The following is a 14435-nucleotide window of genomic DNA, read 5'->3' as shown; positions in this document are numbered from 1 at the left end:
CAGAGCTGCTTGGGTCATGGGATGATGGTGATTAAGTGGTTACTACGTGGTGTTCAGGTGGCTTTTGGGACACCTGTTATGCTCAGAGGACCATAGGATTCCAGGGCATGCCCCTTACCCTGTTCTCTCTCACCACTCCCTTCTCTGCCTTTTCTGGGATGGATTTCTCCAATGCACAGATTTCAAATTATCCAAACTATAGTTCCTTGAACTTTTGAGAGACTACAATTAATCCAATGCCTGTATTTGTCTCTCAAATGTATTTTAGGTATTGAAATAAAATGTTCAATTCACTATTGACTATAAATCAACTATTGAGGGGAGGAGAAAATTCTATTAAATATACACACATTGATTATGAGCCACTTTCCTGACTTTGAAGGTCTTAAACTGTACAGGGAAGTTTGTCTTTGAGTTAAGAGTATTTCAGTTAATTAATATTATATCTTTTAACCCAAAGAAATAAGAGTAGGTAGTTCTCAGAGTTCCTTGGAAAAAAGTGCTTACTGGCATTAGATAAATGATTTAAGCTTATGGCTTGAGTAAAGATCTTCCAACACCAAGGTTATAGTACTATCTGATTAGTTAAAGGGGTTTATTTGTAATGTTTAGACTCCAACTTTATCCATCAAAAAGACATATGTTTCAGGCTGGAGAGATAGTACAGTGGGTAGGGCATTTGCCTTGCATGCGGCCAACCCGGGTTCGATTCCTAGCATCCCATACGGTCCCTTGAGCACCGCCAGGAGTAACTCCTGAGTAGAGAGCCAGGAGTAACCCCTGTGCATTGCCAGGTGTGACCCCCCCCAAAAAAGAAAAAGACATATGTTTTATCTTAACTATGTGACACATCTTCCAAGTGCTGAGAAAGCTACATGTGAATGAAACATTTAAAACTCCTAGTTCCATGGAAATGGCTCTTCTAGGTCTTGAAAGATGCGTGTAGCTCCATTCTAAATCTCTTCATCATCTTCATGGTTCCTAATGATTGCTGGAGCTCCAGCCATTACATCCAAATTCCAGGAGTCATGATGGCAGAAGGTGGAAGGAAGGGTACCACTTTGAGGAGAAAGCCTTGAAGTATCACATGGAATTTCTACTTAAATTTTATGAAAAACTTTAGGCATAAAGCCAATCTGTAAATCTGGGAAATACTATAGGTGGCAGCACGTCAGCCAAAGTAGGAGAACATAGTTGAACAGAGACAGAATTTGTTTGTATGACACACTTGGGGACGCGGGCAGTGGTTAGAATGGGATATAAGTCAGGGACACGCTCGATTGTATGCTTGGGGCTTACTCCTGACGCTGAGCTCAGGAATCACTTTCTGCAGTGCTCAGGGAGCCACTTGTGGTGCCAAGGATTAACCCCAGGTCTTACTTGATGTACAGTCTATCTTTCTGGCTTTGTATTGCCTATATCAGGGCAAAACTGATTCTTTGGAAGAATAACTGCTACCTTTTAAATGTCACAAATCCAGCTTTGGTATACCAAACTAGCCTAAGTAAAATGAAGATGAATTGATTCTTTTAAATCAATATTCCGCATTCAGGATTATTGAGACTTTAGGAATGACTTTGATATGGCAGCTCAGTGCCATTCAAGCATAGTTTCTTCTTGGTTCTTCTTTTTCTCAGTCGCCCTCTTCTCTGAATTCATATTGCTGCTTCATCTAGTTTTACTTTCTGTTCATGTACTCCCAGGACATCCCAAATTTGCACCAACGCAAACCTTACTATAAAGAAAGTTCCCCCACAATAGTTCTTGTCAAAGACGGAGGTGACTTTTACTTGACTGCTTTGGAACCCACGTCCATTTGATGAATATACTGAGTCGGGTGTGTGTTTTTTTCTGGAGTTATCAGCACCACTATAACTTTATGAATCAAAAGAGAGGAGGTTTGTTCTTTGAGGGTGGAATCAGGATAAATAATCCCAAAGAAATGAAACAGGATATTGGGCAGGCATAAGTAACATGTCAGTCATTGCTGCTGTTTGTAAGGTTTCTTCCTAATCCAAGAAAATTATGCCTGTATCCACTGCCTCAATACAATAATTGTACTTTTGCCCCATTAACACGCATTGTTGCAAATTTTGTATCTTTTTGAATACGTCCTAAACATGTAGTGATTGCTAAGTGATGAGAACCATAGGTTTCTCTTTCTTGCTAATACTGTCTAGACAGTAGAAAGAGCATGCCCTTTGATGGGGACAGTTACTTGGATTGGCAGATAGAAGGGGTTGTCTTTAAAAAGAACCTTTCAGTTATTTTTACATTTTAAACTTATTTCTATCACGAGATTCTTATATTTGGGATATAAATATTCTTTTAAAATATATTCTTTATGGGTTTACTCATTATACTCAATCAATTATATACATCTCATTGTGATAGATTTTTCTTTTCATCTTTTTTTTTGGCTTTTTGGGACCAAAAAAAAAAAGACCACCATGTGATGCTCATAGGTTACTCCTGGCTCTGCATTCAGGGATTACAACTGTCAGTGCTCGGAGGACCATATGGGATGCTGGGGATCCAATCTGTGTCTACTGTGTGCAAGGCAAAAGCCTCTACACATTGTACTATTGCTCTGATCCTGTGATGGATTTTTACCTAGCTCTTTAAAATAAGGTAGCTCGGTGCTACAAATGGTATTCCACATATGAACAGTGTAAGCAGGAATTCTGTAGTATTGGAAAGAAACTTTATGAGGGATTTTTAAAAAGCTTGAATATGGAGGGCAGTTCTGCTTTATCTGAATTATATTCCTTTGATGATCTTATTCTCAGAGGTAATTTCTGTAGAGAGAATTTGAGTATTCAGAGTATGGCAACCTGAGCTGGAGAAATAGTTCAGTGGGTAAGACTCTTGCCTTGCATGCTTCTGACCTGGCAGCTCCCTGGCACTGCATATGATCCCCCCGAACCTTCTAGAGATTATCCCTGAGCACTGGGCCAGGATTAAGCCCTGAGTTTCTCTAGGTATGCCATCCAAACAAATGAACAAAACCAAGAAAGTATGCTCACCTGTAAGTGGCATCTGTGGGAATGGTCATAAAGAGAGGAAATGGTACCCATAATGTTGGTTACAAATACTTTTGTAAGACATTGGCATTCTCCTTAGTTGGAGTATCCAGAAGTGGAAAAAACCTTTGGGAGGACTAAAAATAATAAAGAGAGTAGCACAGGGGTAGGACACTTGCCTTGCATGCAGCTGACCAGGGTTCAATCCTCAGAACCCCATCTGGTCCCTCAAACGTAGCCAGTGATTCCTGAGTGCAGAGTCATGCGTAACCTCTGAGCATTTCTGGGGATGTCCCTCCCCTGCCAGTAAATAAATTTCAAGGAACAAAACCAGATGATGAAAATTGGCTGAATAATATCACTTACATATCACAGAGGACTCTGCCTGTACCATATGGTATCATTTGTGTGGACTCTTTGGAAGAATACTGTTATATTAGGAACCCTGCTAAGGCTTTTTTGATTTTGATCTAACCAATTATTGAGAATAGTTTTACTGGAACCTGCGAAAGATCCAGTTTACAGAATAGTAATAGATAATAATAGTAATAACAGTAAAGTTTTCAGATTTTCACTTATATGTAGTGGTCATTATTTTTAAAAATGTTTTCCAGTGTTTTCAAATAACCAATATTTTTGGTGCGTAAGGGGCTCTCATGCAGTACTCGAAAGGCACGGAGAACCCGCGTGGCAACCCTAGCCAGCTAATCAGCTGCATGCAAGGCAAGTGCCCTACCCTGTTTTGAACTCTGTTCCAATTTATTGGATCATGCTCCAATTTTTCTGCCAGTGTTCTTACAACTATTAGAAAATTTGACCCTCATCAGAATGCTAAGAAAGAGATGCTTTATTATTAATATTATTATTATTATTTTAAAATGTTCTATTTAGACACCATGATTTACATTACGGTTAATAAAGCTTCATGCATATAATATTCCATTGCCACACGCACCATCAGAATGTTAGTGTCCTTCCACCAGTGTCTTATGCGCCCTCCTCCCACTCCCCTTTGGCAAACTCAGTTGTGTAGGCCGACCTCTCAGGGTCCATTGCCATTGACCAGTTGTTATTCCCATGCTAAGAGAAGCAGATAAACACTGCAAAACAGTAGATCATAAGAGATGATTATCTTCGTCACTGTCACAGGTTAGTAAGTGGCCGAGTTGTATTCTAAGGACTAGAAGAGAAGAAATTCAGAGGAAAGTTAATGGTGCCGTCAGGCTACAGATGATGTTCAAGTTCTTGCATTAAGATGTTCTTAGTCAGAAAGAGAGGGATAGACATAGAAAGATTGGATTCATCTGGGGAACATAAAGTAACAAAATAGGAGACTAACACCCAAGAGTGGATGAGATTAGTACCAGGAGTTTTGCTCCATGGCTTGGAGGCCAGCCACACACTCTAGGGAAAGGGGAGCTCAGATAGAGAAAGGGAGCACCAAATAAAGGGTATTGGGAGGATCCTCCCAGGATGGGAGAAGCATGCTGAAAGTAGACTATAGACCAAACATGGTTGCCTCTCAATGCCTCTTTTGCAAACCACAACACCCAAAAGCAGAGAGAGAACAAAAGGGAATCCCACAGAGGGAGGGTGGGATTGGGGGATGGGGGGTGGGAGGGATACTGGGACCCGTGGTGGTGGAAAATAGGCACTGGTGGAGGGATGGGTGTAAATCTACAACTGTACCTCATGGTATTTCACTAACAAAAATTTTAAAAAAAAGTAAGTGATGGAGAATGGGCACTGGTGGAGGGATAGGTACTGGATCATTGTATAACTGAAACCCAAGCACAAAAATTTGTAAGTCTACAACTGTACCTCATGGTGTTTCACTAATAAAAATTAAAAAAAAAGAATGCAGGAACATTAATTGAAAAATACATTTTCACACCTTTGTTCATTGCAGTACTATGTATTGCACCTTAGTGTCAGACACCTAGTGTCTGACAGATGAGTGGATAAATTTTGGATTATATACATAATGCAACATGATTATGTAAGAAAACAGGAAATCATTCATTTTTCAGAAATTTGGATGAACTGGAAAGTGTCATGATATGAAAACATGTCAAAGGGAAAGAAAAGCACCCCATAGTTCTGTGTTATGTGGAATGTAAAGAAACAAAGTAATAGAAAATGACTAATAAAAGAAATCCCGGAAATCACCCTCAAAAAAAATTAAAAAAAAGATGATCTTGATGCAGAAATCAGACACTTTGATTCTTCAGGCCTAGTGAAGGTTGGTGTCATCATCAGAGGTGAGACATGGTCTGACAGATATCCTTTGGGCAGCAGATATTGTAGTTAAAGGAATTTCTTAAGTATTTCTGTGGTGGTGAAGGCAGTAAAAGAAATTGTTTGAATTTAGGAATATGTTGGATGATTCAGAGCAACTGCCCATGTAACTATACCACCAGAGAGAGGGAAGACTTTGAAGGTTAAAAATATAAATTCAGTCATGTAAGTAAGAACTCAAGTCACATTTAGTGCCTATATCTTATCCATATTCAAGCTGCTGCTTTGATTTAGCAAACATTAGTTCACTCAGTCATTGAAGTATATGTGGGAGGTTTGGAGAGGCTCAGAGAAGTGAATAGCTTGTTAAAGATAACACCATTCAGTGGGGAGTGAGCTAGAACCTGAGTCCAATTGGTTTGTCCTCCTGAGTTGCTGTGAGTGATTTCCCTTTCTCAGGGGAGTTACTCCTCTGGCTTCACTGATTCTGATTACATTTCAGTAAAGCCATTTGCATTTCCTTCAGTTGTCTTTCAAAGAGTGATTATATTTTTTTGCTTGGGAGGGAATCTAGGGCTTCAAGACAGGAGCTGTTCTGCTGAGCTACATTTGACCTCAGCCTCCAAGAATGGTTATTTATGGTGAGATATGCACTTTACTCAGTGGAATTAAGTAAAAAAAAATCATTTCTCTAATTTACTTTATTTTAAGGTATCTTAGAAAAATTAAGTGACCACGAATTTTAACTGTTTGAGATTAAAAAAAAAACAACAGGTATTTCCCACACCTGGCTCAGAGGAACCACTCAAGATCCAGTTGTTGAATAAATGACCTTTACATAATCTGATTAAAAGGAATCAAACTCATGCAATTAGGATTATCTAATGCAGATTGAGTGTCTTGGGCCCTAGATGATTGACTTAAAATGAAGTACTTTTTACTTAATTGACTTGAAATGAATTGACTTAAAATGAAGTACTTTGGGCAACTCTTCTTGTTTTCATTAGTAGCTTCAGTTCTAGATCCTCATTATTTGTACTAAAAGAGGATGATAGAGTTTGGAGTTAATTTAGCCATGCTAATAATTATGTCACATATTCTGCTTAGTTCTTTGAGGAATTTTTAAAAAATTTCTTTAATGAATCAAGATTATAAGCTTAATGTAGCATATAGAAATTTGAAAATAATAGTTTTTTATTATCATACAAAAATCACTGAAATGTTCTCACATAGACATCAATTCTGAGTTTATGCTCATTTATCCTGCTAATTTTGATGTCTCAGTAGCTTTCTTGTTTTTGAAAAGTGACAATTTTTGATGCAATTATTACTCAGAGGAAAATATATTTAAAAGATGAAGAAATCTGAGAACCTGGGAGACATCTGTGTTAATACAGAAATATTCTGGAGGAAATATATGAAATGCATTGACTACTTCCTCTGCATTGGGTCGGGGGGAAGGAGATAGGGAGAGAGGAAAATTTATTAAGAAAATGACAGTTATCTGAGCCCTGCTAAGATTTTCTTTAGTGAGATTTCAATTGATTTATACTAATCAACCACATAAATGTGCAATTTTTTCCTGATAGACTAGTTCAGTAAATGCTTTAAATGATATTGTTGTCAACTCTAAAATCTGAAAATGTAGTGTGCTTGATAGCCAGTCATTTTAAGACGGTGTCTTAAGAATACTTTACTGTTAATTGAAAGGATTTTTCCTCTAGTATCACAGCCATTGGCTTGTCTTGAACAGCTAATTAGTGCGATTATTCCACAGCTGCATTTGCTACATACAAAGGTTCACTCCTGTTTTTATCAAAAGGATCATTGTTCCTGGGAATGTTTTAACCTGACAGGCTTTGAGTAACAAGAGCAATTATTTATGTATTTACTTATGGTCTCTGCTCCCCACATTCCTCTTCCTTAGGAAAGAAAACTTGAACTTTTGAATCAAAAATGGGAAAATACATTTTCTTCTGATGATCTTTCAGTACAAAAGTCTCCTATAGAGACGTTACTGGGCCTGCTCGAGCAAATCGATGAACAACAGGAGGACAGTGACAGTGACAGTGGCTCTTTGAGTAGACCCATACCTGGTATATAGATAAATATAAATAGGTTTTAATTGTGTGGATGAGTGCATGATAATAAAATCACAAGCACTTGATCACTCAAGTCATTTCTTCTTGCTCTCTCTCTCTCTCTCTCTCTCTCTCTCTCTCTCTCTCTCTCTCTCCTCCTCCCTCTCTCTCTCTCAGTTCTTTTTTTCTTCTTTATGTCTTTGAGGGAAAGGTGGCATACCAGGGGTGCTCAGGACTTACTCCTAGTTTTGTATTCAGTGATTACTCTTGGCAGTACTCTAGAACAAATATGGTGCCAGGGATTGAATCGAGGTTGGCTACATGTTTAGCAGTGCCTTAATCCCCTGTAAAATTTGTCTGACTTTTCATGTTCTTAAAATAGCGGCATATATTATTCCATGCTCTATTTGTAGTATAGTGGACAGTGGGTGAAAGTAGCACTGTAGCACTGTCCTCCCGTTGTTCATCAAAGTTGTTCAGCAATTTGCTTGAGCGGGCCCAGTAACGTCTCCTTTGTGAGACTTGTTATTACTGTGTTTGGAATAACGAATAGGTCACGGGTAGCTTGCCAGGCTTTGTCATGCGGGTGAGATACCCTCGGTAGCTTGCTGGGCTCTCCGAGAGGGGCGGCGGAGGAATCGAACTTGGGTCGGCCTTGTCAGCCACGTGCAAGGCAAACGCCCTACCTGCTGTACTATGAAAGGAACAGAAATTTAAAAATTTATGAGCATTTTGGCAACCTTGATTATCCTTATATGTTTTCTGCTAGTCGTAGGTGTGTATTTGCATATACTTTTAATTTCACCATTTTTTTTTTTTTTTTTTAGTTTTTGGTGCTTAGGTCATATCTGCTAGTGTGTGGAGATTACTCCTGAATGTGCTCAGTATCCTCCTGGCAGTTCTGAGGGGATGATATGATGTGCTGGGAATGGAAACCCAATTGGTTGTGTGCAGCGCAAGTGCCTTATGCACTGAATCATCACTCTGGTCCCTACATTTATTTTAAATTAGACTATATTGAGCTTTAGGTTCCTACCTTGATACTTATTCTTATAACATGCATTTTGACTTTAAACTGTAGTGCAATTAAAAAAAGAAGCAAAAAGTGTTTATTCAAAATGGATTATAGATCTTGGTGTTTGACTCAGGACCACAAAATGTATCAAAATAAACATTGGTAGAATTCTCCATGATATAGACTGCAGATTCACTAGTTCTCTACTTGGTTGGCAAAGAAATTAAAAGTAAAAAATAAACAAATGAGATGACATCAGTCTGGAAAGCTTATTCACTGAGAAAGAAGCAAGAATTAAATAAAAATACCTAAGCTGGAATGATAACACAGCAGGAAGGGTGGGTGCTTTGCATGCGGCTGACTCAGGGTCCATCCCCAGCATCTCATATTGTACCATGAGCCTGTCAGGAATCATGCCTGAGCACAGAGCTAGGAGTAAGTCCTGAGCACTATGGGGTGTCCCTTAAATTCAAAAAGAAAAACGTAAAAAATGCCTCACTGAATAGAAGACAATACTCACATATTTTCTGCCCTTTGTCTGATAAAGGATCAATATTCAGGATATTTAAGGAATTCACAAAACTCAGCAATCAAAATCCCAAGACCCCATATAAAAATGGGGAGAAAAGCTGAAGAGACTCTATGAAAGAAGACATAGAGATGATGGCCAGCAGGCATATGAAACAGTGTTCGTCATTTCTGATCAGCAGGGGAATGCAAATCAGAATGACACTGAGGTATCACTTCACATCAGTGAGAATGGGCTTTGTCAAAAATTCCAGAAATAGCCCTTTCTGGCAGGAATGTGAGTGCAAAAGAAACCCTGATTCACTGTTGATGGAATTCTTAACCAGTTTAGCCTATGGAAAACCATATGGAGATACCAAAAAATTGAAAACACAACTGCCATATGATCCAGTGATTTTACTCTTCATAATTTATCCCAAGAATACAGAAACATTTATGTGAAAATATATATACACACCTGTGTTCCTGGCAGTGCTAGTATAGTAGCTACATTCTGGAAGCAACACAATTGTCCCAACAGTGTGTGCATGGATAAGGAAATTGTGTTATATATAAGCAGTGGACTACTATAGAGCTATAAGAAGAGTTGAAATTTTGCCTTTTGTTGCACGCAGATGGAACCAGTTAGTGTCAAGATAAATGAGTGTCAGAGGAATAAGAAAAAAATGATAGCATTGGAGAGATAATATGTAGTATATGATGCTTGCTTCGTACACAGCTGACCCAGGTTCAGCATCCAGATATGGTTGCCCAAGTACTATGAAGCACAGAGCACAGATCTAAGAGTAAACCCTGAGCACAGCCAGGTGTGGCCTAAGTTCCCATCCCTCCTCCAAAAGTCTTAAGAGAAATGCTGTAGAATATCATTTATATGGATTATAGAGAAACAAAACTGGTACTTTTCCAAATGAAAACAAAAATACTTGAACTCTGACAATAGAACCAAGTTTATAAAGCTGAAGAGGGTGTGGGTTATGGAGGTCGAGTTTTTTAATACTTTGGTGATATATGCTTCCCAGCTTAATTTTAACACTGTTTTAAGCCATGTTACCTCAATAAAACTTAAATTAACATTTAAAAATAGTATATAATAAAACTCCTATATCATAGTTTACATCTTTAAATTTATTGTGTGCATAAACCTTTTAAATGACTTTCCCATCCCAGTTTATTGAGATATAATTCCCATGCTGTAAATTAGATCATAGCAGTTGGCCAGTAATTCAAACATGTTAAAATTTACTTAATAAATCTCTTATTAGAAGGCTAATTAAATGGTTCAGAATATTTCACAATTTATAAATAACTGTAATTTCAGTGTTTTCCATTTTGAATTATTTCCTTAGGATTATTGCCTTAGAATGAAATTTATAAATCAAGTTATATGGGAAATTATATAGATTTTGATATTGTAGTATTTATTTTCTTAAAGAACTGTAATAACAAACTAGCAATGACTTAGTAACATTTTCATACTTTATCTTATGTTTATCATTTTAAAACTTGAATCATACTTTGAATATTGTTTGATACTTGAACTTTCTAAGTTTGTTACATAGCTTCTATTCATGATACTATATATCTAAGCCATTTTTTTTAATGGCAGAAAACACACCATGTTATATTATAAGGAGCAATCAGAGTTTGCAATTTCCTATGGTGAGGAGTGAGTAAAACATGAATATACTTTTAATTATGTGGTTTTCTAGAAGTGTGTGAAATTGAAACACAACCTTTCTTTCCACTTTGACATGTTATGTTACCAGCACAATTAGAAAGTTCTCATCTTTAAGGCATTTATAAGGATGATTAATGATCTAAAGTTTTATTTTACTTTTTTAGGAAATCGATGCACTAGTGGGTTTGACACTCAAGGAAGTAAACCAAAATGACATAAGAATAACTTTAAAAAAATTTTTTTTAGCGTGTTACTCTTTTTTTTCTCCTGGGTACAAAGCCTCATACATTTCCCTAGCAGAGAAGTTATAGAAAAATATATTGCTAGAGGTTTTAAAAAATGTGAATTTCTAGAAGTCACCACTAATAACAACCATCATTAAACTACAATACTAGTAATAAGCTTATGCCTTATGTGCATGGACCTGTTTTGATTCCTGGTGCCACCCAAAATAAATAAATAAATGAAGGAAAGAAAGAAATCAGAGCAGAAAATTCACACTGAGCACACCATATTGTGCTCTTTGTACCAGGGGTTCCATTTGTGTGGTTTGGTTTATTTAATCCTCACAAAAATCCCTAAGAGCTAGGGCTTTAAGTACAAATAATACAATTAATATGGAAAAACCTCCACTGTTATTACCACAGTTACACCTTTTCTCCCTCTGGATATAGTTAAAACACACTGTCACTGTTATTGTTATCAGTAATTCGACAAGGTAAGGGGTTGAAAATGCTAGGAAAATTATAAGGGATTTATCTTAGTGTACAACTAATATTTAAGCATTTCACATAACTTTGGGTAGAGTAAATACCCACATCATTAGAAGCTGACCTTGTGGGATTCAGAGAACACATGTAGGAGAGGGCATACCAAGATCAATCAGTAGGGGAAAAAAGATGGTACAAATAAAGACAGGAAAATTGGGTTGTCCAACCTGCTTGTTCTGCCCCCATTCCCAAAGACTAAGGTCTAGTACAGTGTTAACATTCTGGCCCATGCTTCTGTCATGAATGTTTTTCACTTCTCGTATCTAAGAATAATTTCCCTAGGTCAAAGTTCATCTTTTCTTTAGGTTATTTCATGTTAGAAAATATTTCAGACATCCTCAAAGAGTTTAGGTAGCATGTAGGAGCAGGTATTTAGTTCAGTTATAAAAAAGCAAATCAAGCAATTTATTTTTAAATGTGGAAATTTGGGTGCCATTAAGACTCTGCTTCTCAGCACTTCATATGGTGGCGCTATATTTGGTGGTGATGAGTAGTATGTGGTATAAAATGTCAAAAAAAAATTAAGCCGCGTGATAAAAATGCTCAGATGCAATCAAGCTGACTTAATTTAATTCAACGACTAATGATTTAAATCCTGTCACCTCTTGATTTTCAATTATGTGGAGTACTATTCTGTGACTTGATTATATTCGCACAGATTATATTTGCTCATTTCTTAGCTGGGTGCAATTTAGGATACCCTGAAATGCAAACGAAAGGTCTCATTAGGAAACTAAATGTTGTATTTCTTGGTTTTCCCACAGCAGTTCCGAGGAGCATCCTGGGGCCTCCAAGCCTCCGATAAGCTCCTCCAGTATGACATCACGCATCTTGCTACGCCAGCAACTCATGCGTGAGCAGATGCAGGAGCAGGAGCGCAGGGAGCAGCAGCAGAAGCTGCAGGCAGCCCAGTTCATGCAACAGAGAGTGCCCGTGAGTCAGACACCAGCTATAAACGTCAGCGTGCCCACCACCCTTCCCTCTGCTACCCAGGTGCCCATGGAAGTCCTTAAGGTATGTAAGAGTAGCACTGTTCTGGCTCGGGCCAGGCCTACTTCAACATTTCCCATTTTCTAAGTGATTTATTTCTCTGAAAATGTTCTTTGTTATATTGAGCCATTTGAACCACATTTGTTAATGCCAGTTTCATTGATGACTTTATATTGGAAGAAGGGTGGAAACAAACTAAAAGTTTAATAGTAACTCACCAAATGGGGAAAAGTGTTGAGGCTCATATAAAGGTGCAAGTAGAAATAGATGTTTGTTGTGATGATATCTTTCCTTCTTTCTTTGAGAAGTTTCAAAATGTCTTATTTCTCTAAAATGAGCCTTTGATAATAACTTTTATATATATGTATTTTTTCCTAAATACATTCCATTGTCACTTGTTAGTTTATTCTTCATTTGGCAAATAGTTTGGCTATAGATGTGTACTCTTTCAGAAAGTCTTTCTTGATATAAAATTGTAGAAAACTCGGTTTGCTTTAGTTACCAGACTGTATAATCCTTTAACTGGAGTGAACTCTGTTTTGGATTTCTTATTGCTTGCTAGAGTGAAAACTTCAGAAGCCTGTTGGTATCATTCTATTATGGACATATAGCTTCCTAATTACTAAAAAAAAAATTCTAACAAGTCTTAGAACGGAATTCCATCTCACATTTGTGCCCTCCACATTCAGTGGGAAATACTTCTTTAAGATAAACAACACAACTCTTGAGAATGATTGATACAAGAAAGTTAAAAGGAAAGTAAAGGAACTAACTTAATTAAAAAAAAAAACTGACTTAACTAATTGATTCATTCTGAAGAGTTGTCCCAAGTGTTACTGTTCATTAAACAATGTGAATTTTGCACTCCAGTGATTCATTGTTAGTCTTTGCATTCATTTTTGTCTTAGAAAATACACCTCCCACTAAAGTTTACCATTAAAGTGAATAGAAGAGATGATGTGTTATAATTGAGAAGCAATATATTTTCTTTATCAGAAAAAAAGAGTCAAATTAAAAGCCAGCTTATTTTTATTTGCTGACTCTTTTAGCAGAATAGTGATTAAATAATGAAACTTTGTCATAGCAAAATTAACTGAAAACCTGCTAGGTCAAAAACAATTGAGACAGTCTAGCAAAAAATTTTACTCTACATGACTGGAATTCTGGATATTTCCCCAATTAATGACATTTTATTCTCAGCCTGGTTGCCCCTCCCCTCAGCCCCCCTCCTCCTCCACACGCACACTTCCCTCCCTCCCAGGTAACAGCAAACCCAACTCTTTCCATAAAAATGCATTTTACACTAAATCTTTCTGTTCTGACTAAAAATGGACAGTCACTCAGTATTTATACATTCAATATTTAAGTTTGGTGTTCACAAGAATCACAGTTGTTTTGTGATTCTGTGAACTTGAGATGATGTGAACTATACAGATTAAATCCTTATGAAAGAAATGTGGAAAAACACTTCATTAACCCATACTAGCGTATTTTCTCAGTCTGTAGAACACAGTTTAGAAGAGATGACGTGGATTTGTGCTATCAGTGGTTTATGTTCATTTTGAAGGTAAAAGTTGATTTGGTATTAAAGTACATTAATTGACATTAATATAGTCATTAAGGCAGTTTATAAGATATTGCCCAAAATACAGATATTTAATAATCGTTTTCTAGAGCTGGAGAGATAGTACAGCAGGCACTTGCCTTGCATGTGGCCAACCTAGGTTCGATCCTTGGTACCCCATATGATCTTCTGAGCACCACCAGAGTGTGCTCTAAACACAGAGCCAGGAGTTAAGTTCTGAACACCAAGAAATATGCCCAAATCACCCCCACCATGCCATTTTTGCATCATTTAAAAATATTTTGAAGCACTATTTTTTAAAGTATGTGACTTCTAAAATGAAACAAATTGGGGTCACAGAGAGAGCTCAACAGGTGGAGCACATGTTTTCCATGCAGGAGGCCTGGGTTTGATCCCAGGTACCACTTGGCTCTCTGAGCATCTCCAGGAGATACCCTGGGCCCTCAAGCAATGAGTTTGGCGTGATTCCAAAACAAACAAAAGACAAAAATTAAAAATCTAAGTAGTTTGAATTATATACCTACATT

The 14435-nt window shown here is 37.3% G+C and overlaps 1 protein-coding gene across 7 annotated transcripts in view; it reads left to right on the top strand.

Moving 5' to 3' along the window:
• MITF (melanocyte inducing transcription factor) overlaps positions 1-14435 on the top strand; it is a 251667-nt gene that overhangs the window by 145366 nt on the left and 91866 nt on the right. For 5 of the 7 annotated variants that reach the window (XM_056108015.1, XM_056108011.1, XM_056108009.1 and 2 more), the window contains exon 2: positions 12098-12347. In XM_056108015.1, coding sequence (XP_055963990.1) covers positions 12098-12347 — 250 coding nt within the window. The remainder of the gene's footprint in view (positions 1-12097; positions 12348-14435) is intronic. The other 2 variants (XM_056108012.1, XM_056108010.1) reach the window with 1 other exon arrangement.

The sequence above is a fragment of the Sorex fumeus genome, unplaced genomic scaffold, assembly GCF_029834395.1.
Source record: "Sorex fumeus unplaced genomic scaffold, SorFum_2.1 ptg000191l, whole genome shotgun sequence".
Lineage (NCBI taxonomy): Eukaryota > Metazoa > Chordata > Mammalia > Eulipotyphla > Soricidae > Sorex > Sorex fumeus.
Note: the sequence above shows the minus strand (reverse complement) of the source record. Positions and strands in the feature narration are given on the sequence as shown.